Source organism: Molothrus aeneus, chromosome 9 (assembly GCF_037042795.1).
Source record: "Molothrus aeneus isolate 106 chromosome 9, BPBGC_Maene_1.0, whole genome shotgun sequence".
NCBI classification, from domain to species: Eukaryota; Metazoa; Chordata; class Aves; order Passeriformes; family Icteridae; genus Molothrus; species Molothrus aeneus.
This window is the reverse complement of record NC_089654.1, coordinates 1,763,298-1,790,933: the sequence shown is the minus strand read 5'-3', so window position 1 is coordinate 1,790,933 and position 27,636 is coordinate 1,763,298. Positions and strand designations below refer to the sequence as shown.

Sequence of the window (27,636 nt, the reverse complement as noted above, 5' to 3'; positions counted from 1 at the left end):
AATGGAACCTTTTGGAGGGATTCCCTGACTCGAATTTCTCACCCTGCCATTTGCTGCCTGACTTGAGCTGTGGGTTTTACTCAGCACTCAGCTCCTGACTACAAGAGCAGCCAAACTCTCCTCTGTGGAGCTTTAACTATAAAAATAAATTTCGATTTTAGCAGAATTTATGTAACTGTTGGATGAAAATACAAAAGAACAAAGTATCTGAAGTGAAGGAACAATAACGAAATGTTGCTGTGAGGTTTAGTGAAGTCTTCACTGTTGGAATGAGTGAGTGCTTCTGTGTCTGCTGCACTTGAAAAATTCTGATTTTTTTCTCCCTTTCTGGCCTGTTCTTCCTTTCCTGGTGTAGACAGAAGTGTCTCTCCCCATCCCAGAGTGTTGGAATGAGATGATTTTTAAGTTCCTTTCCAAACCATTGTGGTTTTCCGTGATTCTGCTTACAAAGGTGTGAGCACCAAATGAACTGAAATGCACTGAAGTTAAATAATAGACTGATAATTATAAGTCCTTCATTAATTTTCTGTGTGTTTTTCAGGTCAGCTCTACAAAACAAGATGTGTTGGCAAGTCATCCCAACCATGTTTGTGCTGATGGGTGAGTCACTAAAAATATCCCAAAACCCTGATGGGGACAACTTTTCAGATCAGGGAACATTGTTAAAAAATACATGTTGAGTCAGGACACATCCAAATAAATGCCCTGGACAGAGTTGATGAGATAACAGCTTGTGGGGAGTTTGTTTTGTTGCCCAGAATGCAAGGAGAGCTCCTCTGCCCCTGGGGGATGCTGCCATCCCTGCTCCCAGGGGCACCCCAGGGCTGCCAAAGGGTGCTCAGCTCACTCCAAATGCTGCACTAATAAACTGGGAAATGCCTCTGACAATATTGGCATCTGCTCTGCAAGGACAGCTGGTATTTGCCTTCCTTTATATTTTTTTTTAATTAAAATAAGGACTATTTAAAGGGTTTCTGCTGGAGAAAGCAGACCCTGTAATCCAGTGGAGTTACTTGGAAAATTTGTGTCATCTTTACAAAATATGAATCAAAAAGATGAATAAAATCATTAGATTTAGGTACCTTTTATATACATAAACACCTTTTTATCTTGTTCTCTATGTACTATTATCCACTCAGTATCAAATATTGCATTGCTGAAATTCTTTTAAGCACCTTTTGTGATCTGAACATATTGAGGAGCTTTAACTGGAAAACTTGGATGCTCCAGGGAGATTTCCTGGCAATTTCAGGGCAGTTTGTCACCATCTGATGGCCCTGCTGCTCTGGGGACAGCACTGCAAGTCAGGCCTTCCTCTGGGTCATTTTAACCTCATTTTTTCTGGTTCTGGAGAAAGGGGCTGAGCGCATTTTTGACTTTATGAGATTTAATTAATCCCTGGAGACAATCTGTGATACACGAGGGGGAAGTTCCTCAGAAAAAGAGATGAGCTGGGGACAGTGCTGCTTCTCTGTCGTGCTCCGTGTCACTTTTTTGTCCTTTTTGAATCATGGATTATGGCCTGAGAGTTTGTTTGCTCCACTCCTCCTGCTGGAGGCTAATGAAGCTGGGGTTTACAGAGGCACAAACTCTGTTCAGTGGGGGAGCAGGGAAGAGCAGAGCCCTGCAGGAGCCTGGCAGCACACAATCTGTATGGAGGGAAAGCAAAACCCTCTGCAGAATAACACTCGGCATCTTCTGCCTTTAACAGCTTTTTTACAGCTCTCATTTCATATTTTGGTATTATTTAACTCGTGCTCTGTGCTAGAGAATTATGAACTTCTATTAATCAAACAGGGCCAGAGATATTCTGGCATTTCTTATTTTGGCTGTGGCAAGGCATAGGGCATCAATTAATTTCTATTTAATGAACTGCTTAAAATTTCTGCCCTTCCTGACCAGAATGCAAAGTGCACCCATGCCCTGCTGCAAGCAGAGCTTTAATCTTTAAATTCAGAGTGTTTTACAGTGTTTTCCCTGCCCATCCTTCTCTCAGCCATTGTGAGCACAATTCAAGCTATGACATCAACAAATGTGCTCTGAGTGGGTTTTTTTTAAGTCTTATGGAAAAAAAAAATATCATTTTCCTGCCTCTCACTTCCCAGATAATGCCCTGGGGTTGTGCAGTTGCACCCACAGTAATATTGTCCTTTTTTATTTCACAGTTACAGTGGGACTATGTTTCATATTTACAACAGGATTATATTTGTATTGAAATGGAGCTGTTGTAAAAGAGCTGGAGGGGATCTGTTCCAGCCCTGCATGGGGAGATGAGACTCACACCCAGTTCAGGATTCACTGCAGTTTTGGTTAATAAAAGCCAATTTATCCCAAAGAGATGCTTTGCCTGCAATCTTGCCCTTGCCTTTTTTCAAGAGATTGAGAAAACAGAAGTTTAGGTGCAGTGAGGGTAGGGTAAAATCTGGAATCTGTCACCTGTGACACCATTCAGAGAGGATGTTTTTAGTGGTTTTGTCTTTACCTAGAAGGGATATTTTTATTCATTTTGTCTTTACCTCAGGGAACAACCCCCAGAAACAACCTGATTTTTACCTATTTCTGTTTCACATCCACCACTCCCTTTTACTTGTTCAAAAATATGAACTTTTCCTTTTATTTCCAAGGCTTTCCCCTTTATATTTGCAGACTTCCTTCAGATGGCAGCTGCCCATTGCATGGTCCATCCAGTTCCTGCCAGGAATTTCACCCTGCCCTGTGTGCTGCTGAACGAGACCTTTTTGAGCCCTTTCTCAGCTGGGACCTGGTCTGGTTTGAGGAGAGAGCTTGGAGAACCCAAAATCAAGCATTTAATGAACGAAGAAAATTTTCTGTGTTGCCTTTGGAGTGCCAGCAGCATTGATTGTTCTTTGTACAGAGCAAGCATGCAGGCAAGGAAGTTTATTCCTTCAGAAATAAATCTCTCTGCTCCTCAGAAAATAGGTGGGTTTAGCACTCAAGGGCATAAGGAGTTAATTATTCTAAAAATATTTAGGGTTTTTTGTTATTTGGGAGGAGAGGGGTGGGTTGGATTAATGGGGATTCACTTTTATCCTTGCCAGGCAACACAGTGTGATAAAATCCTTACTGAGGGTGGCAAAATCCTTACTCAGGGTGGTAAAATCCTTCTCACTGTGGTAAAATCCTTCCTCAGAGAGGTGAAATCCTCCCTCAGGGGGATAAAACTCTTTCTCAGGGGGCTAAAATCCTTCCTCAGAATGTAGTGGAAGATGGAGGAATTGTACAGCACAGTTTCAAAAGGGAAGAAAAAAGTTGGCTGTCTTTCCAGGGGAATTGTGAATAAAATATGGAGCACTGCATAAGAGGACATAAACCCAGATCTTCAAAGGAGTTTAGACACTGTGAGGAATATTTTAAATATTTTTGGTGGATGTGGGCTTTAAACTCCATCAGCAGGCAGGGGAGATGGAGAGCAAATGGCATCATTTCTACATGAATTATGAGGCTTTAAATAATAAATGTGCAGTAAATGTCTGTACATGGATTAGGATTTTTTTCCCAAGGAATTTTTTCTCCTCCTGTCTCTGAGGAACACGGAGCTGGCATCCTGCTGCCAGGAATCTCCTTGACCTCACTGGGTAGAATTTCATTCCACAGATCCCCAGCTGGGGCTGTGCCACTTCCCAGGACACAGCAACCACCATCAGCTTCATTTTCCTTCACCCTGCAGCCTTGTCCCTAAATCTAGGTAAAAAATATTCCTTCTTTAATCATGACAGTGCAGAACCACGTGGACTGTGGGCCTTGGAAGTGTTTAAGGTGCCCAACTCAGATTATTCATTAATATTTTCCCATCTGTGGTGCAGCCTCACTTTCAGGAATATCTTTGTGAGTGACTTCCATCCAAGTCTTTTATATTGTTTTAATGCAGTTCAGAAACGTGTGATCCCTTTCTTTTGTCCAGACTGGAGCTGGAACATGGAGTGTTGGATTAGAGGCAGGCTGGACCTGTTGGTTTGTAACCTGCAGCTTTTGAAGCTGGACCTGAGAGCTGACCTGAAGGTGAATCTTTTATACTCTGGGTAAGTACAGGATTTACTGTTAAATCCCTCTGGAAAACTGAAAGCATCTCCTAAAACATCAACATTCCAGCTTCCAGCATGGTGGGAGCTTTAGCTCTGCAGATTTTACTTTGTCCTGTCTAAAAGTAATCCTGGATAAGATGGAAAGTTTGTGATTATTTGAATGAAAAACGGTTGGAATGGAGAATCCCCTTTCCCTGTCCTTCCCATGTTTCTTAAAATCTGTTAATGAAATCAGCATTGACTTCTTAAAGTATCTTTGTTGTTTGAATTTCTTAATTTCAATGTCTTGGTTCAGCTTTTTTTTTTTTTTTTTTTTTACCATAACATTATCTCTCTTGAGGTAACTGTGGTACTTTACATGTGATCCAATGGCAAATGCTGCTGTCATCTCATTGGCACTGTGGTGAATATTCCCTGGAATGCTGAGAGATGGAATCCTCCTGCCTGTAGGATGGGCAGGTCTGGTACACATTGGTTGCAAAAAGATCTGTTTGATACCATGAAACCACTCTGTTTTTTTCTGGATTATTGATAGCTTTGAAGAGACACAGAGACTTCATTTCCTGATGAAATGGGATAAACTGAAATAGTTGAATTAGCTGAAATTATTGAGGAGGACTTCCTGAAGAGCCAGATCTCATTTGGCACAAATCATCACTGTAGTCAGAGCAGAACCCAAATGTATTATTTAGGAATAAATATGGTTGTTCAGCTGACACAATATTTTAATCCCCTTTTGCTGAGGTGGGTTCCCATTTCCAGTGCTCCTCATGACTGTGACTCCTGAAATACCATTCCATGGGTGTTTGTGGGGGAAGCAGCTCTGCCTTTGCTCTGCTCCATCCAGGCTCAGCTTCACAGGAGAAGCTTTGCAATGATCCCAGTGCAGAAATCTCTACATTGAATTGTTTTGGGATGCCACCAGCCTGGAGCCCCAGCTGGGCTGAAGAGGTTCCTTGTGTTAGGAAGGGAATTCAATGAGCTCCATGCAATTTAGGAGAGCAGGCCCTGTGGACTCAGCAGGATCTCTGTTTGATTCCTCTTTGCTGCAAAGATGAGAAGCAAAGCAAAGCCTTGGAGAACTCATTTCCCTCCCCACATTCCATATTAATATTTTCCTTTTAGGGTCCCTGTGTTCTGGGGGAGCAGCAAGCACAAGCATTTCAACCTTTGGGAAGGTGACAGCTTTCCCTGTTGGCTCTCTGATACCTTAGCATTTTATTCCTGAGCCAAAATACCTTGAAAACATTCCCAGTTTTAAAAATATGCATTCCTGGCATGTGTTTCTCCCTGGGAGTCTGGAGATCCAGCCAGGATTCTCACACGCAGGGCAATGCACAAAAATAATGATACAGGAGAATCTACAACAGAAAAGCTTTGGTCTCTCACAGATTTTTCTTTTTTTTTTTCTTTTTTTTTTCTTTTTTTCCCAGCATTAGAGAAGTCTCCTCTTATTTACCACATCCACAGTTTTCCTGCTTGGAAATAGCAGGAATGGGAATGTTCTGTTGTGCCCATGGCAGTGCCCTGTGAGAGGCTCAAGTGAGGGAGAGGATGGGGCATTGAAAAGGTTATTCCAAAAGAACAGAAAAGAAGAGAAAAAGTTATTCCAAAGCTTCATTAGACTAATGGGTTAATTGTCTACCAAACATCTTTCCAGCTGTCTGATGCCAGGAATGCTGTAAAGCCCAGGGTTAATTCCATGAGCTGGAATCTTCAGCCTCAGGGATCCCCTTGGTTTAATTTTGAGCACTGATTATCATTTGCCCTTTGAGCTCATGAGGCTGCATTCATATTTGGACTTATTTGAAGTACCTGGGAGGCTCTCCTCCAGCTCTGGGCCTAAATCCCCATGTTTTTTAAGGATAAATCATTCAATCAGTTGTGCATTGAGCCTCTCCAGCCAGAGAAAATCAACCTCTCATTAGAGACTGATGAGCTCAGCAGCCCTCAGATCTGCTGCAGTTTAATGGGGCAGCTTCTTCAAATAAGGATTTTTCTAGAGCTACCATTGTTCAAAAACATTGGGAAAAATTTATGGAGAAAATCCTGGAAGCCCCAGACAGCTTTGCTCCATCCTTTCCCAGCCAAGGCAGTGCTTGGAAAGGATATGGGAATATTGTGACAGCAGAGTTACAATGGTGACCCTATTTCACAACCACCTGGTTGGGATGGACCTTTCCTGAAAATTCAGGTAATTTGCCCTAAAAGGAGTTTTACTTTTTCTTTGCAATTGCAAGAACAGGATTGAAATTCAGCCAGGACATTTTGCAGCATCTCATTGAAAGTCTCCAAGTTCCCCATGAGGCCACAGGTGAATTTAGCAGGAGAAGCATCACCTTCTGAAGGGGGTTGAATATAAATATAAAACATTTAGACCTTCCTGCATGTTTCTTTTCCAAGGTGTTGGCTGAAAGAACTCTCTGTGACAGGATTTAGGTGGAGGAGCCCAAATCTCCTCAGCTTGTGAGGGTTAATAAGTCAAGAGAGGAGGTCTTTGGCATTTTTCTCCCTTTAAACTGCTTTTTTGGGGTGCAAACAAGTCCATTTGGAAGGTTAAAAATTGAAATAATTATTAGGAATGATGAAGGGCTGGTGTGGTGGTAACCACTTTCCAGATAGATCAGATCAAAGACGTGGTTTGAAGGAAAAAAAAATGTTTTCATGGATTGATTGTGGCTTTTGGAGATCAATAAAATCTGTGAGCTACAGGAGAAGGCAGGGAAGCTTCAAAGCAAATTCTGCAAAGTTTTTGAAAGGAAATTCAGGAGAAAACAGCGGAGCCACATCTAGAAAAACCGAATTATTCCAAGTAATTTCAGAGCTCCATGTCTGCCAGATACCATCAGGATAATTCCTGTGTCCTGAAGTTTGCGAGTCCTGGTGAGAATTCTTGCAGGAATGTCAGGATGGACTGTCTGGAGCATTAATAAATGTAAAGCATACCCTGACATGGACCTGCTTGGGGCTGTTCCTGCAGAGCACAGGAGCTGGGAGGGCAGGGCTGCCCAAATTCCATGGTTTTCCAGCCTCAGAGGATCCCAAGATGCAGAAAGATCAGTGAGGGATGGGGGGAGTGGGGCCGGGGTGATCCAGGAGTGCTCCCTGCAGTCCCAGCCTGAGCTCTTCCCATCCTCCATAATTCTTCTCAGTTTTTTGATCTTTTCCTCTCTAAGCAGGGCAGGATATGGAAATGGAATTGGTGAATCATGGCCAGTTCCCTGTGCTCTGTTCTCAGATAAATGGAGCAGATAACAAATGGACTAAACCCAAAAAATAAAGCAGCAGATCTCGTCCTTCCCTGTCCTCCAATGCAGAGATCTCTGCCCTGCCTGAATCCAAGTGTTCCAGTGACTCATGCCAGCTATAAAACCATTGGAAAAATGTACTGAAAGGCTCTTATTCCATGAATTTCCATTTCTTTCTCTGAATTAGTAAAACAAAACCCTTACTGGACAGAAATAATTCCAAAATCACTTCAGAACAACTCCAAACAGGAGCTTTTTATTTTTTTTTTTGGGTAAGGATGAAACGTGAAAAGCAGGAAAGAATCCAAGGTGATTGAGCTGTCAGGGTTTGTCTTGGCTTTGCTGCTGGGAGAAATTTGGCCACAAATGATTTGCACTATTGAATTCCCAACCTTGGGGAGGCTTTAGTCACTGGATACCTGCAGAATTCCATAAATGTGGGTTTCTGGAAGAGGCTGAAGAGTAAAGATGAGAATGAAGAATGCTTTGGGAACTGCTGGTTCTGAAGATTCAGATGGGATATTGGGAAGGAATTGTTCCCTGGGAGGGTGGGGAGGCCCTGGAATGGATTGCCCAGAGGAGCTGTGGCTGCCCCTGGATCCCTGGAAATGTCCAAGGATGGGGCTTGCAGCAGCTGTGGAAAAGGTCCCTGTCCATGGCAGGGGCTGGGATGGGATTTAAGGTCCCTCCCAACCCAAACCATTCCATGAGTATAATATTCCCTGTAATGCTCAATTGTAGCAGGAGCTGGAGGGAACATGAAATTGTTTTGACATTATTTCAGTGCCCTGTGAATGGGAATTAGAAATTCATCTCTTTTGGGATGGCAAGGAGCTGCCATGGCAAGGTAAAACAACAGGTGTGCCTAAAGAAAATGTAGGAATTCTTGAATGGAACTGTGTTCATTACTTGAAAACCATTTAAAAAGGGAGAAGCAGCAAAGTTAGTTTTTTTCATTAATTAATTTAATTTTTTGATCAATAAACTATATCCAGATGGCCACACTTACTGAGATACAGAAAATGGTTTTGTTTCCTGGTTTGTTTTCTCCCCCTGCAGGTCAGAGCTGTCTCTGGGGGCTGCATCCACGAGCTCTCTGCAGGGCACAGTGAGGGTGGCTCCGTGTGACTGCAGGGACCAGGCCAGCTGCCAGTGCCTGGTGGCCACCCCGAGCCTCAACCACACCTACCTGCTGTGGCTGGAGATGGTGGCAGGTGGCACCGCCCTGGGGTCACCCCTGATGGCCCTGCAGCCCATGGACATCGGTGAGCGTGGCTGAAACCCCTGGCCATGGAACACTGAGCCAAGGGGTCAAGCTGGGAATGCAGCTGGGAGAGGGACTGATGGATTGTAACTGAGAGCTTAAATGAATCAAGGGTCAGGTTACAAGTGTAGTTAGCCAAGGGCATACATTGGGATTGGAGCTTAACAAGGAAATGAATTGATACCGGGTGGGATAACTGAAACAAGCTTGGGAATGACAGGTGATGTATGAGGTATTGAAAGAGTGCAGGAGCCATAAATCCAACTAAGAATGAGAGGAGGCTTGGACTGGGACCAGCAGGACAAGGAGCCCTGCCAGCTTGACATGGGTGAAGAGTTTGCCATGAGGAAGAGGCCTTACTTCCTCTTCAAAGGAAGTAAGTCAGAACTTACTGTTCTGAAATGGGTCAGAACCCATTTCTTTGGGTCAGAACCCATTTCTTTGGGTTCTGACCCATTTCAGAGCCCACCACCCATGGTGGGCCCTTCTGACCCATCCCAGAGCCCACCAAGCCAATTAAGGAGGACAATTGCACAGCCCTAATGGACATCCAGCTAATTAAAATACAAAGTGAGCAGGTTAATGCTTATGTAACAGGCGTCCTGGAAACCATGCTGGAAACCATCTGAATATGGAAAACCTTTTTGGATAAATAGAGAGTAGGAGTTTGTGGCTTTTTACACATGTCTTTGGGAGGTTACTCCCCAGGTGTCCAGTGCTGTAATAAATGTACCCTCTTTTCAGCACTGTAATAAATACACCCTCTTTTCAGCACTGTAATAAATGTACCCTCTTTTCAACTTTAATTAGTTGAAGAGTCATCTGTCCATGCTTCACAACAGCAGCAGGATGGCTCTGCTGGGAAAGGGGCACAGACAGGGCAGGAAAAGCTCCCTAATCCCTGTCTGGGCTGCTGTGCAAACCACACTGAGCACAGCCCAAGCACTCAAAAATTGGTTATTTCTCATTTTTTCCTTTCCAATCAGAACCTCTCTGCACAACACTGGCCCAGTGGTGGAGCTTGTTGCTGAGGGCTTCAATTAAATTTAAAAAGCTGTTCCCAAAGTTGCTTAGCAAGAAATCCCACCCATTTTCCCGAGCAGCTCTCTGATCCTGATGTTTTTTTGTTCACCCATGCAACCCCAAGCTGGAAAACATTCCTGTGTGTTTGATCAAGCTCAAACTCTCCTGACATGATGAATTTGAGATGTGTTGCTATCCAACGTGCCCAGTTATTGCAGATTTGGGCAGATTTCATAAAGGCAGGAGCTGTCAGCTGCAGGGGAAAAAAATTAAAGTTTTATGAACATCTTATTAACTTAAAAACTTAGGAACTTTATGAACTCCCTCCTAACTGATGTGCTCTGCAGACAGAACCAGTTAAAATCTCTGGGTGGGCTGGTTTGGAAGATGAGAGGTGGCATTTTTCATCCTGCTGGTTTGAAATGATGCTGCAGGAAAAAATTAAAAATTCAGGCTGGAGTCTGCCAGTATTTAAAAATGACACAATGAGTTAGCTCTGCTTAGTGAAGCATGTTTTTAAAATGCATAATATTAATACATGTTCTGCCAAGATTTAGCTCAATTAAAACTATTTTGAATGTAAAACTCTCGAGTGCTTGTGCCACGTGGATTTTATTTGCTGATAGTGGAGCAGGTGGCATCACAACCATCATTATCTGTGGGATCTGACTGAGGGAAATGTGATGGCATAGCCACTGACTTTTATTTGCTTTCTCCCCAGTCACTCCCTGCTGGCCTTCCTGAAGTTAATTGCTTTGAGATGGTCTAGAAGTAGAAATTAAATAAAATCTGACTTGGTGTGGTAGATCTATACTGAAAATAATAAGAGAATTTTGTTATAAATAACTAAATAAAATCTGACCTGGTTGGTGGATTATACTGAAAATAATTAGAGATATTTGATATTCCTGAGTGACATCCCAGTAATGCAGTTAAATGGGACCCTTGGAGAGCTGGACCCCAGAGCAGATGGGATTTGAGGGGAGCATTTGCCCACTGCCCAGGATTTTTGGGAATATTTTCCCTTCAGCTTCTGCAGGGTTTTACCCTTCCATGGGCAAAACTTGGCTGGGAATGAGGACAGGGCCAGCCAAGGTCTTAGTACCAGGGAAAAGCAGGGCCTTGGCTCCTTGGCCGTGTCCAAGGAATGGAATCCTGGGGATTTCCCATCCAGAGCTCCCTTCATCCCCATGGGAATATCCAGACTCTCCATTTTCACTCTCCTGGACTCCTCCTTTCACAGCCATCATCCCTGTGGAAGGATAGGAATGTTTAGGAAAACCCTGTGTGCACTATAAGGAACAAATTGATTTTCTCAGCATTCCCATCCCTCTCCTGCTCATTCCCTCTTCCCTGCAAGGCAGGTCAGCCAGAGCTTGGCTACTGGGAAAAGTTGTGGCCAGAGGGAAGGAATTCCTGCAGGTTTAAGGGAAATGGGAGGTCAAGCAGCATTTCTTGATGACTGCAACAGCACCAGGGTGACTTTTCCAGGGATAGTACACAACAGTGCCAAGCAGTAGGGCAGCTCTTGGAAACTGAGTTTAAGAGAACTGAGTTTAAGGCCCGAATTGTGACTCTGTAAAACCCAGCAGCCCTGGGTGAAGCTGGGGCTAACTTGTGGGTGAATTTGTCTCCAGTGAAGCCCGAGGCCCCCGTGCAGCTGCACCTGGAGCTGGCTGAGAGGGGCCAGGTGAAGCTCTGCTGGTCCAGCCCTGCCCCGCTGCCCTTCCCTCTGCAGCACCAAGTGAGGGTCTCTGCTCCTCCGGGCCAGGGGGACAGCCAGGTGAGGCACTGTGCCCTCTGCGGGGCTGGGCATTCCCAAATCCCGGCATTCCCACCGCTCCCCGGGGCCTTGGATTGGGAGTGGGGCTGTTCTGGTGCAGCTGCGCTTAGCTCGCTGCTGTTTCCTGTTGAAGCTGGGCTTAGCTCACTGCCTTTTCCTGGAGAAGCTGGGGGGCTGCTTTTTCCTGGAAAAGCTGGGCTTAACTTGCTGCTTTTTCCTGTAAAAGCTGGGCTTAGCTGGCTGCTGTTTCCTGGAAAAGCTGGGCTGCTGGTTCCTGGAGAAGCTGGATTTTACATCTCTCCCCACTGAGAGAAGCCCCATCTCCTACTGGCTCTCACAAGCAAACTCCCATTTTTCTTCTTGGGTGAAATCCTGGATTCTGTGAAGTCTAAGCCCATTTTCTTTCAGCATTCTATATGTTCTGTAACTCATCTGTGTTTAATATTTATAAATTTTATTATAAATAGTTTTTTTTTTCTCTTCCTATCATGCAAGTGGCTCTGGAATAACAAGCAGCTGTAAATTAGCAACCCATAATGAAACAACTCATTTTCCACAGTTAGACAACTTCCAGCAGTCTCAAATTGACAGTAAATTTAAAGAAGAAAGATTTTTAACCCAGCTTTCTACCTAAAAACATAGAAAATCCTTGTGTAGAATATGAGGATGTTATCTCCTGTCTTTTAAGGAGCAAATTGATTTGCTCAGTGCTCCCATCCTTCTTAAAAACTGAGTTGAAAGAGAAGGCATGAAAGGGAATTCAGGGAATTCTGACTCCATACAATTTATTTATGTTCCTTCTGTGTTTTCCTGTTTCATTTTACAACAATAATGGATTTGGACAATCCAACAGATGCTTCAGGTAGTCCTGGAAAGCTCCATGGCCATGGACAATGCCCTGCTGGACTCTCCATCCTCAGTGCAAGTGAGGAGCAGGAATCTCCGTGCTCCAGGCTTCTGGAGTGACTGGAGCTCACCCTACAACCTCTCTTTGGGAGGTAGGACACCTGCAGGCTTGGGATAAAGCTGATTTTCCCGCTGGTTTTGCGGGTTTTGTGTTGGAAATGGAGTTGGGATGAGAAATCCTGTGGGAGCCTTTCCTGCCTGAGGCTCAGCTCCCTCCCTGGGCCAGGCTGGCACAAGGAATTCTGGAGAGCAGCACCTGTGGGGCTGGCACTCCCTCAGCAGCACCTGCCCACACCCACACTAAGCTCTTTTCCTCAGAGCTTTTCCATTTCCAGTTCCAGCTGGCAGCCCTGAACCTCCCCTCAGTTCAGGATTTTTCTCCTGGTGCTTTCTCTCACTTCTGGTTTTGGTTTTGTAGCTGAACTGAAGGCCCGGAGCACAATCAAATGTGCTTTTTATACAGTCCAGCCTGGTTTGTAATGCTGAGCCCTGTGCAAAACTGACTTTCTGCTTATTTTGTTGTATTTTTCCATGCTCTGCTCAGAATTCCCTGGGAACGTTTTGGTCTGTGCTGCCACAGGAATTCTCTGAACTCTTTATATTGGCACCTGCACCAAAGAAAGAACTAAACCTTGGAAAAAGAGCTTTTTTCCTAATAAAACCTGAAACAACAGATCCTAAAGTTGCTTTACTGCCTGCAAAAGGGAAATTTGGGGGAAATCCTAAAAATCCCTGCCTGGTTCCTCAGTGGGGGAAGCAAACCTGATCTTTAAAGGATTTAATGCTGGTTTTGGGGTGTTCTTTGCAAACAGCTCCATTCCAGCTCCACCTGTATCTTCCCTGAATCCCTGACTGGTCGAGACTGAGTTTAAACTTCTTTCAATCCTTGGAAAATTCAGTGTATTTGAGCCTGCATTGGACCACTGCTACAATTTGCTGTTAATTGCAGTGTAAAACCAGCTTTGAGGACTTCAATCTCCTGCTGACTTCAGGAGGAAGAGGAACAGCAGCTCCTGGAAAGATGGATTAATTTTATTTTGTTCCCCTTGTGCTACTGTGTGTTGCTTGCACTGCACCCTCCGGGGATTTTCTGCTCTTTTCATTCAGATGAGCCTGGGGATATTAAAGATTATTTAAATCAGAGTTTAGAAACATCAGGTGTGGAGGGAGACAAACCAAGGCCCATTTCTGTTCCTGTTCATAGTGATTAAGAAGTAGGAAAGTTAGAAATACAGCCAGATGATGATGAAAATAATAAAACCATTATTATTATTATGAATAATAGTAATAGCAATAATAATAATAATATTTTCTGTTGGAAATATTTTTTTCCATTTTCAGTTTCAATGGATCCTCCCCCCCTTCCTTTTTCCTTTTGTGTAACCTGGGGATATTAAAGATTATTTTAATCAGAATTTAGAAACTTTAGCTATGGAGGGAGGCAGTCCAAGGCTCATTTCTGCATCTGTAGCAATCATAACAATATAAAAATTATTATTTATATCAATATTAATATTAATATTACTTTTATGATGATTATAATATAATTTTAATGTTATAATGTTTAATAGTGTAATAATATTATATATTATTATACAATAATATAACATATTTTATTATATATTATTATATATATTAATAAGATATAATTATTATATATTATTATATACTATTTCTCAAAATATATAATATCATATTGTCAATAGTAATAATAATAATAAAAGAATACATAATATATAATACAATAGATAATATAACAATGATATAATACGGTATAATATTATTATATGGTACGTAATATATACACTATATTATTTTTGTTATTAACAATAACTATTATTATTATTATTATTATTATTATTATTATTATTATTATTATTATTATTATTATTATTATTATTATTATTATTATTATTATTACTAACAACAACAACAAATGCTTTTACATTTTCTGGTTCAGTTTCGACCCTCAATGGATTTCCCCCTTTTTCCCCCTTTCCACGCAGCTCCAGTGCTGTACTTCCCTGCCAGGACCCTGACCCGCGCTGGCTCCAGCCTGTCCTTTCTGTGCGCGTTCAGGAACCGCTCTCAGCCCGTGCCGGCCCGGGAGCTGGTGTGGTGGCTGAACCTGGCCGAGCCGGTCCCGGCCAGCCAGACCTCCGAGCTGAGCAGCCGCGTCAGCCGAGTGACCCTGCCCAACCTGAGAGCCACGCAGCCCCGGGGCAGCTTCCTCTACAGCGCCCTGTACTGCTGCCACCAGAGCCGCCAGTGCCACCGCGCCTACGCCGAGCTCTATGTCGTAGGTGAGGCTCGGGGGCACTGCCCGTTCTGCTCTTGGGCCGTTGTCGTGGTGAGGATGGAGTATTTCCATTTAAAATCCTTTCTTGCCCTTGGGGGTGTTTTGTTTGTTTGTTTTTGTTTGTTTGTGGTTTTGTTTTTGTGGGTTTTTTGTTTCTTTGTTGTGGTGTTTGTGAGGGTCCCCAGGACAAGGTGAGAGATGAGAATCTGACTGCATGTTCTCAGAAGGCTGAGTTATTATTCTATTCTATTCTATTCTATTCTATTCTATTCTATTCTATTCTATTCTATTCTATTCTATTCTATTCTATTCTATTCCACTCCATTCCACTCCACTCCATTCCACTCCACTCCATTCCATTCCATCCCATCCCATTCCATTCCACTCCATTCCATTCCATCCCATTCCACTCCATTCCATTCCATCCCATCCCATCCCATCCCATTCCATCCCATTCCATCCCATCCCATTCCACTCCATTCCATTCCATCCCATCCCATCCCATCCCATTCCATCCCATTCCATCCCATTCCATTCCACTCCATTCCATGCCATTCTGCTATACTAAAACTATACTAAAGAAAGAGAAGGATACAGACAGAAAGCTTAACAAGAATGAATAATAAAAACTCATGACTGACTCCTCAGAGTCTGACACAGCTGATGGTGATTGGTCATGAAGTAAAAACAATTCACATGTTTGGATAAACAATCTCCAGACCACATTCCAGAGCAGCAAACACAGGAGAAGCTGAGGCTTCTCAGCTTCCCAGGAGAAGAAATCCTGGTACAAGGGATTTTTCAGAAAATATCACAATGACTGTTTGTTTTTTGGTGTTTTGTTTTGTTTTGTTTTGGTTTTTTTTTTTGCTTTGTTTTGTTTTTGGGATTTTTTGTTGAGGTTTTTTGGTTGGGTTTGTTTTTGTTTTTTGGGGTTTTTTTGTTTGGTTTGGTTTGGTTTTTTTGTTTCGTTTTGTGTTGGAATTTGAAATGTAGGGAATTCTCAGAATTCAGTTTTATAGGTTAAAGCTCAGAATTAAACACAAGATTTGATTTGAGTCTTTGGAAAAAGCTTCTAAACTTAAGTGTTAGAAGCAAGATTGTGGATTTATAGTGTGAAGTAAAGACATGTTGAATAAAGGAAAGTTTAGAGTTTTAGAGTTTAAGATGTAGAAAAAATAAAAGTAGTTACAAAGGTTAAAAGGTTAAAGCTTAGAATGAAACACAAGATTTGATTTAAGGCTTTGGAAACAGAAGTGTTAGAAGCGAGGATGTGGATTTATAGTTTAAAGACATGCTAAGTACAGGAAAGTTTAGAGTTTTAGAGTTTAAGAGATAGAAAAAATAAAAGGTAAACAAGAAATTTGGAGTGCAGTACTGTAAGATTGTGTGTTATAACATGATTGACTAAGAAGGCTTACACTGTAGCATGACTCTATAAGACAAAATATTTAAAGATTGAGTCAAAAACATAAACATTTTTGTTGGTAGTGTTTTATTAGTCAATAACTCCTTAAAAAGTCTTGTAACTAAAAGTTTTGTGACTTTTTAAACTATGCTGTAAAGATGTGAGCTGAACTCACTTTTCTTACTTATGTGGAAGATAAAAAAATAAACCACATGATCAAAACCAATTCAAAAGTCCCATCTCAAATTACATCAAAAATTCCTCACAGTTTTGTTTTGTAGCAACCATTGTGTCTTATTAATTAAGCTTTTATGTCTTTTAATTAGACATGGATTTTAATATCTCCTGTGAGACTGATGGATACCTGACTAAAATGACTTGCAGGTGGTCTGCAAACCCAACCACCTTGCTCCTGGGGAGTCTGCAGCTAAGATATCACAGGTATGGATGGAGTTTAATTCTCTTTTTATGTTTGGAAAGCATTGCTCAAAATATTTTAGTGTCAAAGAATTCTGGAGGAATGTAATTATAGAATTAACAGATTCTTTATCTGTGTGCAGGAAGGGAACCAGAGATAGCTGAGTATGGAACAGATTTTATTTCTAGGGTTTTTCAGCATTTTTCAACCTGTTTGGGAGCCAGTTCTCTTCAAGAAGATTTCTTGGATCAGTTAAAAAATTATTCCAGTTGCTTCTACCTACAAGTTGTAAGGAAATAAGGGAAGAGCCCATTCCCAGTGGGAATGTCTGGCCTGGTGGAGCTGTAGAATCCCTGTCCTTGGAGCCTCTCAGATCCTGACAGCTCCATCTGATCTGGATTTAACTCTGCTCTGAGTCTGAGATGGGACTTGAGACCTCCTGAGGTCTCCACTCAGTCTTTGATTCTTCTGTAATTTTTTAAATGTTTTTTTTTCTATGTACACACAGGTAAAAATAGAGGATGAAACAAACTCATTCCAAGGTTGGAAAAGGTCTTGCTTGGAGAACCAAACCTTAGCTGGTGAAGGGAATGGTGCTTTGTGAAGGCAGCAGCTGGGACTGCAGCAATTCCCAGAATCCCAGACTGGTTTGTGTTGGGAGGGACCTCAAAGCTCATCCTATTCCATCCCTGATGTGTTGAGCTTGAGGGTTTCCTAGAACCACTCAGACAGACAGACAGACAGACAGCTCTTCCTGAGGCAAAAACCCCATAATTTTACCACTCTGCTGGGCTGGAGATGCAGGAATTTTGGCAAACAGCTTCCATCAGCCCTGCCTAATCCTTTGGAAAGGCAGCCTGTCTTCTCTGGTGGAGCTCTGAATGATCCTGCTGCCCAGGTGAATATTTCCCAGGGGTTTGTGGACTGCAGGAATAACTGGAATGCTGGAAAGTTCAAGTGGAGGCTTTTGGGGCAGGATTAATGCCTGCCTGAGTGCTGAGGTAGCTTTTGTTTACTCTGCCTTGACAAATATGGATCTAATGAGTGCACTGCTGGGCAGGGAGCTGGGAATAAACCCCATGCTGCTCATGGTGCCTTTTATTCCCACTTCCTCACTGCTCAGGTTTAGCTAAAAATGAGATTTTCTAGTAGGAGGTGATAATGTGGAGATTTGTTCGTGTTCCTGCAAGATCAAACAATGACATTACCACTGCCTGCAAATCCTTCCCAGATGCTGCTGATCCTTCTTTTTGTTCTAGTTTTTGTGGTTATTTGTTCAGAGTGAGACCTGAAAGAGGAAAATGCAATAAAATTCCTGCTGCTACTCCCTTTAGGAGCTGGAGTGCAGCACTGCTGTGCTGTGTGTGATGCTCTGCCTGTGGGGTTTTGTTTTGCTTGGGTTGTTCCTACATCTTCCTCTGCAGGCAGTGCTGCCAGGAGAAACAGCTCCAGAGGGATGATCCTGTGGGAGCAGGGAATGCTCCAATGCCAACCTCCAAAGCACCAGGCACTGCTTTAATCCTGAGGACACAAAGAGGGAACTTGTACCCAGTGTAACTCTGGTGGTTCCTCTGAGTAACTCACACCCCCTCCAGCCCCTCTCCTCACAAGTCTGAGGAGAAAGCTGAAAAATTCCCACTCCAAGAATTTATCCAGTTCCATTTTGTCCAAAAGCCAAGGCTCCTCTCTTCTGTTGCCAGGTGTGATAACTGGACATGGGGTTTTTAATCCAGAGTTGATGTTTTGGTGGAATTTGCATGTCCTGGAGACCTCACTGGGTCTCTGTGGCAGCTTCCCCCTGGTTGCCAGTTGGGATTTTGGAAGCCATTCCTGACTGCAGTCAGTTCTTGGCAGATTTGCCTTGCTGTGTTCATTGCCAATCCCTCAAATCCCACAATTGATGAGGATTTGGAGCTGCCCTCTCTTGTTGTACCTGCTGCTTTTGTTGTTTGTCCTGCTTTTTCCAGAGCCAAAGCTTTGAGAAGTGACACTGAAATGGTTTTTTATCCCCTTCAGTGCGGACTCAGGTTCAAGATCCAAATAATCCTCAAAATCCCAGGAGTTTGCAGTGCCTCCATTCCTTTTAATTCCCTCCAGATTTACACTTGCAATGCACCAACTGAATGTGGTTTTTTTCCCTCTTTTAAGGAGCCAGATTTATTGCTCTGACTCTCCAAGCCCATCTCCAGACTCAGAGGTGAAGGAATGCCTTTTGCAGAGAAACCATTCCTACGAGTGCACATTCCAGCCCATTTTCCTGTTATCTGGATATACCCTGTGGATAGAGTTTAAACACTCCCTGGGAACCCTGCAATCCTCCCCAGTTTGTGTCATCCCAGCAGATGTGGGTAGGTCAGGATCCTTGAATCTCTCTTCCCTTGTGCCCCTGGATTTTTAAATGGTGTAGGGCAAGGATTTTTCCATAGGTTTTCAATAAAAACATGAGAGTTTTGATATTACCTTAAAGAAAAATTGGTTTAAATGTTATTTCCATCCAGGATTTAATGAAACATCCACTTCTGCCTGTTATTCCCTCTACAGAAAATGCATGTGTTATATTGCAAAATGAAGCTCATTTTTAAGGTCTTGGTTATTTAATTTCTCAGATTGATTTGTCTTCAATTAATTAGTTTATACTCCAGTATTGTTTGCACAGTTGTTTATTATTATTATTATCTTTATTTATGTATTTATTTATTATTATTATTTGTGCAGTGTATTATTTACACAGTTATAAATCCATTTCAAATCATGGGGACTGTCCCTGCTCTTCCATGCTGCTGCAACATTTTGTGACACACAGAGCACTGAAATTTGGATAAAAACAAGAGGCAGGAGCAGTGTTTGGATGTTTTAAAAACTCCAAAATGTGCAAATCACCTTTTCTTATCTGCTCTGTGACAGAGAATTCACTGGGTATTTTTTGGAACCAAATTTGAACGTGGGTGAGAGCAAACAAGGCAGCTGGACCCCAGAGGTGCTACATGAAATAAATTCCATTTATATAATCATGAAATTAATTAAGAGTTTTATAGTTATGAAAGAAATTCGAGTTATAGAATTATAAAATACATTTGTTATGTGGTGACAATGGATGGAATGTTTCATCCTGGATGCAGGGTGCTCTGTATTGTGGTAAAGCAAAGCAAACCCATTCCAGCACCATCCAAAATGAAAAAAATTATTTATTTTCTGTTGTTGTTTTCTCCTCATTCACATCTGATTACCCAAAGTAAATTTATTTCAATTTGGCTTGATAAACAAACAAGGGTTTTGGAAGATTCCTGTTCTGGAGCAACTGGATTTGGGGGGAATTTCCAATTAATAAAATAAAAATGTTTCCATCAGTCACTGCACAATGTCTATCCCCTGCCTGTACAGGAGCTGCTGTTTTCTGCAGGGGTGACCCCATGGAAATAATGGAATAATGGAATTGTTGGAAAGCCCCTGGAGAGCACGGAATCCAACCATTCCCAGGTGCCAAGGCCACCTCTGCCCCTGTCCCCAAGTGCCACATGCACAGGGCTTTGAAATCCCTGCAGGGATGGGGGCCCAGCACTGCCCTGGGCAGCTGCTCCCATGCCTGACCACCCTTCCCATGGAGAAACTTTCCCAAATATCCAACCCAAACCTCAACCTTTATTGCCAGGCTCTGTCTTCTGCTCTTTATCCCAGGGCAGGTGGCAAGTGCCAGCACAAGAGAATCTGTTGTGCTTTAGGTGAAAATGAAACACCTGGAAACATTCCCGTGGATTCTGTGTTTCCAGTGCTGCTTTCCCTGGAACAGCAGAGGCTTTGTGTTACCCACCACCCTCAGGACAAGGAGAAGCCATCCATGGTTTGATTTATTGGGAAGTGCCAGTGCAGACTTTGCAGTAATTGTTTCATTTTTCCATTTTCCAGTGAAGCCTCTGCCCCCTTCCAACGTGGGAGCAGAAGTGACCAGGAACACGGGGCTGCTGAACGTGAGCTGGGCCCAGCCTGTCTTTGCCAGCAGGGATCTGGCATTCCAGATCCGCTGGAATCCAGAGAGCAGGGAGGACATTCCATGGCAGGTATGTCTGTTCCCTCTGGCCTGGAGCAGGGCTCACTGCCCTGCTGGAGTGTGGAGCTGCTTTTTATCCATGGGGGAAATCACAAAATGCAAAAGCAGTTGCAGTGTCCACAAAGGAATTTTCCTCACAATCCCACTTCCTCACGAGATTCATTTTCAGGAATTTTGACTCCTAGAGCTGTGTCACAGACATCTTTTATGAAAAATCCTTTCCTTAGGATTTTTCCTCCTGAGAAGCTGAGAGGCCTCAGGAACAAAATGCAAACAATGGTTATCTGCTGCTGTGGAATGCAACAGGTGCATCTGGGATTGGGCTCATGTGGTTGTTTCTGATTAATGGCCAATCACAGCCCAGCTGACTCGGACTCTCTGTCCAAGCCACAAGCCTTTGTTATCATTCTTTCTTTTTCTATTCTTAGCTTTCTGATGAAATCCTTTCTTCTATTCTTTTAGTATAGTTTTAATATAATACATATAATAAAATAATAAATCAGCCTTCTGAAACATGGAGTCAGATCCTCGTCTCTTCCCTCATCCTGGGACCCCAGTGAACACTATCACAGAGCTGCCTAAACCTCCTTTGTGCTCACTGTGGCTCTTTTGCCCTGTCTCCCAGCTGTATGAGGTCCCAGAGCCTGCAGGCAGCTGGGCAGTGGTCCCGGTGGAGCAGCTCTGTGTGCAGTACGTGGTGCAGGTGCGCTGCAGGGAGCTGCAAGGATCCGGCTACTGGAGCGACTGGAGCAGAGCAGCCCAAAGCCTCGTCCAGGACATCAGAGGTCTGTGCTCCAGGGACATCCTCAGGGCTGGCACTTGCCACACTCAGCTGTGACCGTCCCTCCCAAATTGTTGTTTTGCAGCTCCCTTGCAAGGCCCGGAATTCTGGAGGGTGGTTTCTGAGGATCCAGCCAGGAAGCAGAGGAATGTTACACTCCTGTGGAAGGTGGGAGCAACTGCCTTTGGGGCTTTCCCTGGGATCCTAAAACCAGGTGGGATTGCCAGGAGGGGAGTCTGACAGGCACATGAGGCTTGTGGGAATTGGGATTTGCCTTTTTCTGGACTCCCAACAATGGCTCATCCTAGAGGCAAGAGGTGAATCCTGGTGGGAATTCTGGGGTACAATGGGAGATGGTTTTGCCTTCTTTGCCTTAAAATGTTAATGCAGGACAGGAAAAAGTTCCTCAGTGCCCATTCCTGTTTGCTCATGTGCTGCTCTGGGGTTTGAACCCTGAAAGATGTGTAAAACAGGGAATTGCTGTGGGAATCTGAAAGTTTGGCTCTCCTTGTCCTTCACTTCCCTTTGCTGGGAAGAGAGGGAATGAGAGTCAGCTCTCAGAGAGGGAAATGAAGCCTTTAAAAGGACTCCAGTCCTCGGATAAAAAGACAGGAGCCAGAATATCTTTATTGGGTCCTGTTTTTGTTACAATTGGAGCTGCCCAAACAACCTTTGCTCTGGGAATCAGGATGGAATTCAGGAATTAATGCCCATGAATTAATTGCTGCAGCCCCTGATGCAGAATGACTCGTTGTGCAGCGTGAGCAGGTACATCATAAAGCACCAGACCCCAGGGAACCCGCCCTGGGAGGAGTTTGTGGATCATGGCACCAGCTGGACTTTCCCTTGGATGGAGCCAACCCACACCGTCACCATCTTAGCCATGAATTCAGTTGGAATTTCTGCAATTAATTCTAATTTAACTCTATCCCAGCAAATGAGCACAGGTAAGAGCAGCAGTGAGGGGGATGTGGGAAATGCCAGGAATCCTGGTGATGCTCATGGGGAAAGCTTTCTTTGGGATAAAATTCCCTCTATTGGAATAAGGAATGTTTTATGGGGATAAATTCAGCACCAACGGAGCTATTGGGAAACTCAGATTTCCTTCATGAAAATCCCGTGATTTTTGGGTTGGGAAAAAAGGTGTCACTGGGCTGTCTTCACTAATAAAATATAAAGCAATTAATCAAAGAAAAAGAAGATCCTGCTGGAGAACTGATCTTTCATCTCCTTTGTTTTGGGAACACCCAATGTTCCTGCTAGGGAATGTTTTGTTGTCTCCAAAATGAAACGTGGTCGTGTTTTGGGCTGCCAGGGTACAGAGCCCTCAGACTTCCTGAGCAGCAATTCCTGCTCCACTTCCTGAGCAGAAATTCCTGGATTTGGCTGCACTCTGCTTAATCTATTCCCAAGAATTCGGGAATTTTTAAATTTTTGGTTAAGGATAATTAGGGAATTGGAGGTGAGAATTGGGATATTTGGTGTCCTTAAGAAACTTGATCTGTTTGTGCTTGGGACTGCTTTAGTGTAACACAAATTTTTGGTGGCTTGAAGAAAAAATCTCTCTGCTGATGTGGCTTTACTATACAAAAGACAATTAAAGTGATAAAGTAGTGACACTTGAGCAGTTTATGGGATGTGGATCCCAGGTGCTTTCCCTGTTTCCCCAGTGGATGCTGTGCAGTCCCTGAGTGCTTACCTGGTGAACAGCACCTGTGTGGTTGTGGTTTGGAGTCTCTCCCCACAAATCCCTGGGATAAAATCCTTTGTGCTTGAGTGGAGGAACCTGAACAAAGAGGAGCAGGTGAAATGGCTGCGAGTTCCTCCAAACCTCAGGAAATGTTTCATTTATGGTGAGTGTGTGCTTGAAAATACAATTTGTGCTGTTAATTGGTGTGGAACAGAAAAATGTGGAATTTCTGAGCTGTGAGCCCTTTTTCCCCTTCTGTGTTTCTAATCACTTTTATTGAGCAATAAACCAAATTGGGATGCTCATTAGAGGATTGCCTGTTGCATTAATAATCAGCTTAAGCTCTGGAGTGAGTTCATTTTGTGGCACTACAATAAAATTAGTTCTGGAATACTGAACACACCAGTTAATTATTCAAATGAATATCTGCATTTTCTTTGCATTTTGACTTTACTCCTGGAAATTATCCCAGGAGCTCCATAAGGTGTTCATTCCATGGCAGAATAATGCTGGATTAATAGCTGGAATCTTGGGATTTTGAAGTAGGGATCTGTAAAAGATGGATCCATTATTGCCCTCTCTGGGCTGATCTGAGCTCTGATCTGTGCCCAGAGCCTCTGTGGGGGGAATTGTTTAAAAACTGGATGACAGTGGGTTCCAAAGGCTGATTTCTCTTTGCAGATCACTTTATCCTGATTGAGAAGTACCAGTTCAGCCTCTACCCTGTGTTTGCTGGAGGAGTTGGCAAAGCCAGAGCCACCGATCAGTTTGCCCAAGGTGACCATCAGGGGCTTTCCCCCTATTTTTTATGAAGTAAAAGTGAACTTTAAGTGTAAAATCTCTGTCTTATCTGAAAAAAACCCCCAAACTAGTAATAAAATCACTGTTGTGTACCTACAAACAGTGAACAGCTTTAATCTGAAAACCCTCTGTGGGCTGAGCTGAGTGAGGGATTAAACTCCTCTTTAAATAATTCCTTTTTGTCTGTTTATTCCCAAGGGAAAGGTTTGTCCATGGGCAATAAAACTGTTGCTCAAGGTTATTTCCCCATCTAAGCTGTTGTTTCTACTGTTTGTTATTTCCCTGTTGCCAACTATTTGCTCCCAGACAAATCACTTTGCTACATTAATAGCTGAACTCCTTTATTTCCAGGGGGATTTGAAGCTGGGAATGCTGGCACCCTCCACGTGGTTCTGCCCATTGTTTTCTCCACCTCAGTTCTGCTGCTGGGAGCATTGCTGGTTTCACACCAGAGGTACCTTGTTCCTGTTATCCAAAATCCAGCTTCTTGTTCCTGTTATCCAAAATCCAGATGCTTGTTCCTGTTATCCAAAATCCAGCTGCTTGTTCCTATTATCCAAAATCCAGCTGCTGCAGCTGCACTGATGCCACTCTGCTGAACTGGTGTCACAGAATCCCAAACTGGTTTGGGCTGGGAGGGACCTTAAATCCCATCCAGGGCCACCCCAGGGCCACCTCCTACTGTCCCAGGGTGCTCCAAGCCCCAGTGTCCAACCTGGGAGACTTCCAGGGATCCAGGGGCAGCCACAGCTGCTCTGGGAATTCCATCCCAGGGCCTGCCCACCCTCCCAGGGAGCAATTCCTTCCCAATATCCATCTACATCCCCCTTTCCCAGCTTCCAGCCATTCCCTGTGTCCTGTCCCTCCAGCCCTTGTCCCCAGTCCTGTCCCTCCCCCTTGTCCCCAGCTCTTCTGTACCCCTGTAGGCCCCGTGGCTTGTGGTCATTCAGCACAGACTGCACCCTTTATATTTTCCCAAACTGCCACCTGGAATGTCCCTTCTTGATGGTTTAGGTTAAATTTGGGGCATTTCTCATCTCTCCAATGGTTATTTCATGGCCACAGTGCTGTGGATAAGTGAAATGGCAGAGATTCCTTCCCAGCACAGTGGGAACAGCACCAACTCCAGCATTTCCCTGACATTTCAGGATGAAGAAGCTGCTCTGGGAGGATGTTCCCAACCCCAAGAACTGCTCATGGGCACAAGGAGTTAATTTCCAGCAGGTTTGTATTTCCCTGGGGCTGCTGTCCACCCAGGGCTGTTGCTCCAGCTCTGTCTCCACTGGAAATCCAGCCCCGTTCACCCCTCTGGCTCCATCCAGAGGTTCCCATTCCCCAGGCCTCTGGATTATGCATTGGACATGAGAAATATCTGCTTTTAATGATAAACTGTTAAATAATAAACTGATTTTTTAATAGGTGACAGATGGTGGCCTTTGCCAAAACAGCCCTGGCCTTGGCTGGGAGGGCTTTAATCTGTGTTTCCTGTGGTGTCCATGGAGAGGGGAAGGGACACAAACATCTCCTGTAGGGATAAACCACATGCATGAGGAATAAAATGTTATTTTCATTGTTTAAAAGCTCCCTGTTCATTTTGCTGTGGGAAGGTGATGGATTTGTGTGGGAAAATCCCAAGTTCAAGGCCCAGGTGTCACCAACAGTGAGTCTGGACTGAGTAGAGCCCAGGAGTTTCACTCTCTGCTCTGATTTCCCACTACTCTGAATATTTTGACATTTTCCTCATTATTTTGGCAGCTTCCCTGCTGTAAAACATGATTTGTTAATCCACAAAAAACTGGATTTATCTGTTTTGTCCTGAATTCATTAGGAAATACAAGGGAATTTTCCTTTGGCGCTCTCTTGCTGCTGTCAGTTCATCCTGGTGGATAATTTACATCTGCATTTATTAGGAGTAGTAAATCCTGCATTTCTCCCAAATAGAGGAGTTTCACTCAGTTCAAGCATGCAGCTGCTACTCAGGTGGGAATGCTCCAAAAATCCTATGGAAAGGCTGAATTTGATCAATCCTAGCAGGGAAAGTTCCTTCAGCTGATGTATCAATGGTAAATCTGTCAAGGAAATTTTGTCATAGGGGATTTTCAGCTATGAATTCTTAAAAAAAACAATGTGTGAACTCAATGTGGCAAAATTCCAGGCTCCTGGGAATGACCTTTGGTGTTGGATGCTGTGATCCATAAAACCTGGAGAGTGAAATAAAGCTGTTCCATAATAAATGAGCATTAAAATCCCTCTTTTCTTCCAGCCTGAGACTCTGGAGCATCTCTTTGCCAAGCACCCCGAGCCAATGTCATGTGAGCCACTTCTCCTGGAGGCAGAGATGGTGCTGGAGGACATCAGCCTCACCAAAACCCTGGGAAAAGAAGAGCCAGGGGATTTTCTAGGAATTGACCCCACGTTTCCAAGCCCCCAGGACTCGGAACGTGACTCTGCATGCTCCAGCAGCCACTTCCAGAGCAGCAGCTTCTGCAGGAGCTGCCAGGATGGAGAAGGCCTGGCCCAGGGGGACCTCAGATACGCCACAGTCATCAGCAGCTGTCCCTCCGGCGGGCCCTGCCGGCCAAAATCCTGCCCGGGGAGCTGCTTGCTAGGGCAGCATTCCATAGTGCTGGGGGCCTTCTGCAGGGCTGCCTGGGAGGTTGGCAGCGGGGCAGTGCTGGTGCTGCCTGGCTGCCAGCCCAGCAGGGCCCTGTCCCTGCTGTCCTCGGAGGGGCTCTCGGAGCCTTTGGACGAGGCTTTCCCCGAGCGCAGCCTGTGCTACCTTGGGATACCAGCCCTGGACACAGGACACAGGGACATCCTGACAGACAGCTCCAGGGGCACGTGGCAGCCCCAGAGCACGGGCCTGCTCACGGAGCAGGAGCTTCTCCAGCACATCCCAGCCAGTGTCAAGGAGTTTATCCAAAGCAGCCTCAAGCCTAAAGGCACCGTTCCCTATGTTCCACAGTTCCGGATGGCTGCAGCCAAAGGGCAGGAGGCCACGGAGAAAAAGTGACAGAATCACCCCAAAATTCCATATTCCTAAAGTTTTTCCAGGTGTTGATGCACTCCTCTGTGTTCCCTCTCTTGCTTCATCCAGCTTGTTCTGGTTTTAGGCTTCACCTGGAGCCCCCAAGTGTGAGAGAGCTGATCCAGGGCCTGGCATACTTTTGAGAGAGAAAAGCTGGAATTTGCCATTTCCCTGGGGATGATCTGTAACATTGAGTCAGCCTGGATGTGGTTGCAAGGAATGGATCAAGGAGTGAAAGGCTCAGGGTGCTGCAGGAAGAGGAAGAGAATCCAAATTCCTGTGTCTCCATTAATTGGATAAAATGATGTATTTAAAGTAAAGTATCCACATTTTATTGTGGAACACAAGATTCCAAATGCTGAGTTTTACACTGACATCTCTTCCCAAGCTCTTTCCTAAGATTCCATGGGAGAAAAGACAAGAATTGGATCCAAGGACCCTGCATTTTTGATTTTGGGAGATCCAGCCTGTCTGCATGGCCTTGGAGAAGTCACTTTGCCTCTACAGCCCTGCCAGGAAGCCTTGGGTGGGAGTAAATCAGGTCTGCATTTTCTGGGAGAAGCAGGAAAACAAACCCACACCAATTTGCAAGCCAAAGCTATTTTTTTTCTTGTTTTATTGCATAGTTCATAAATATTTTTCTACACCTGCCTTTTCAGAGAACTATTTTTAGGAGTGAAGGAGGATGAATTTATTGTGTATTCCAAAGAATATATTTCTGTCAAACTTCAGAGAGACAAAACCAAAGGGCAAAACCGATGTTAAAAACCAGAGCAAGGGTGAATTTAAACCCAGTCTGAGCTGTTGACCTGGCTCCTGTGTGACTCTGATGCTGGAGGTGACACAGATCTGATGTTCTTGTGTGGGGTGAGGAATTAAAACCTGTTTTGTGTTAGGAA

At 43.9% G+C, this 27,636-nt stretch overlaps 1 protein-coding gene across 1 annotated transcript; it reads left to right on the top strand.

Annotated features, from left to right (window-relative positions):
* The first annotated feature begins 544 nt into the window (after positions 1-544).
* On the top strand, positions 545-27,636 carry LEPR (leptin receptor). The gene is made up of 18 exons (XM_066555627.1): positions 545-600; positions 2,647-2,940; positions 3,923-4,040; positions 8,351-8,556; positions 11,216-11,361; positions 12,215-12,359; positions 14,274-14,570; positions 16,301-16,415; positions 18,541-18,740; positions 20,296-20,447; positions 21,063-21,222; positions 21,304-21,386; positions 21,949-22,165; positions 22,889-23,071; positions 23,590-23,685; positions 24,061-24,163; positions 24,858-24,933; positions 25,973-27,636. The coding sequence occupies exons 1-18, from the start codon at positions 561-563 to the stop codon at positions 26,720-26,722; spliced, it is 3,381 nt and encodes a 1,126-aa protein (XP_066411724.1). The 5' UTR covers positions 545-560; the 3' UTR covers positions 26,723-27,636.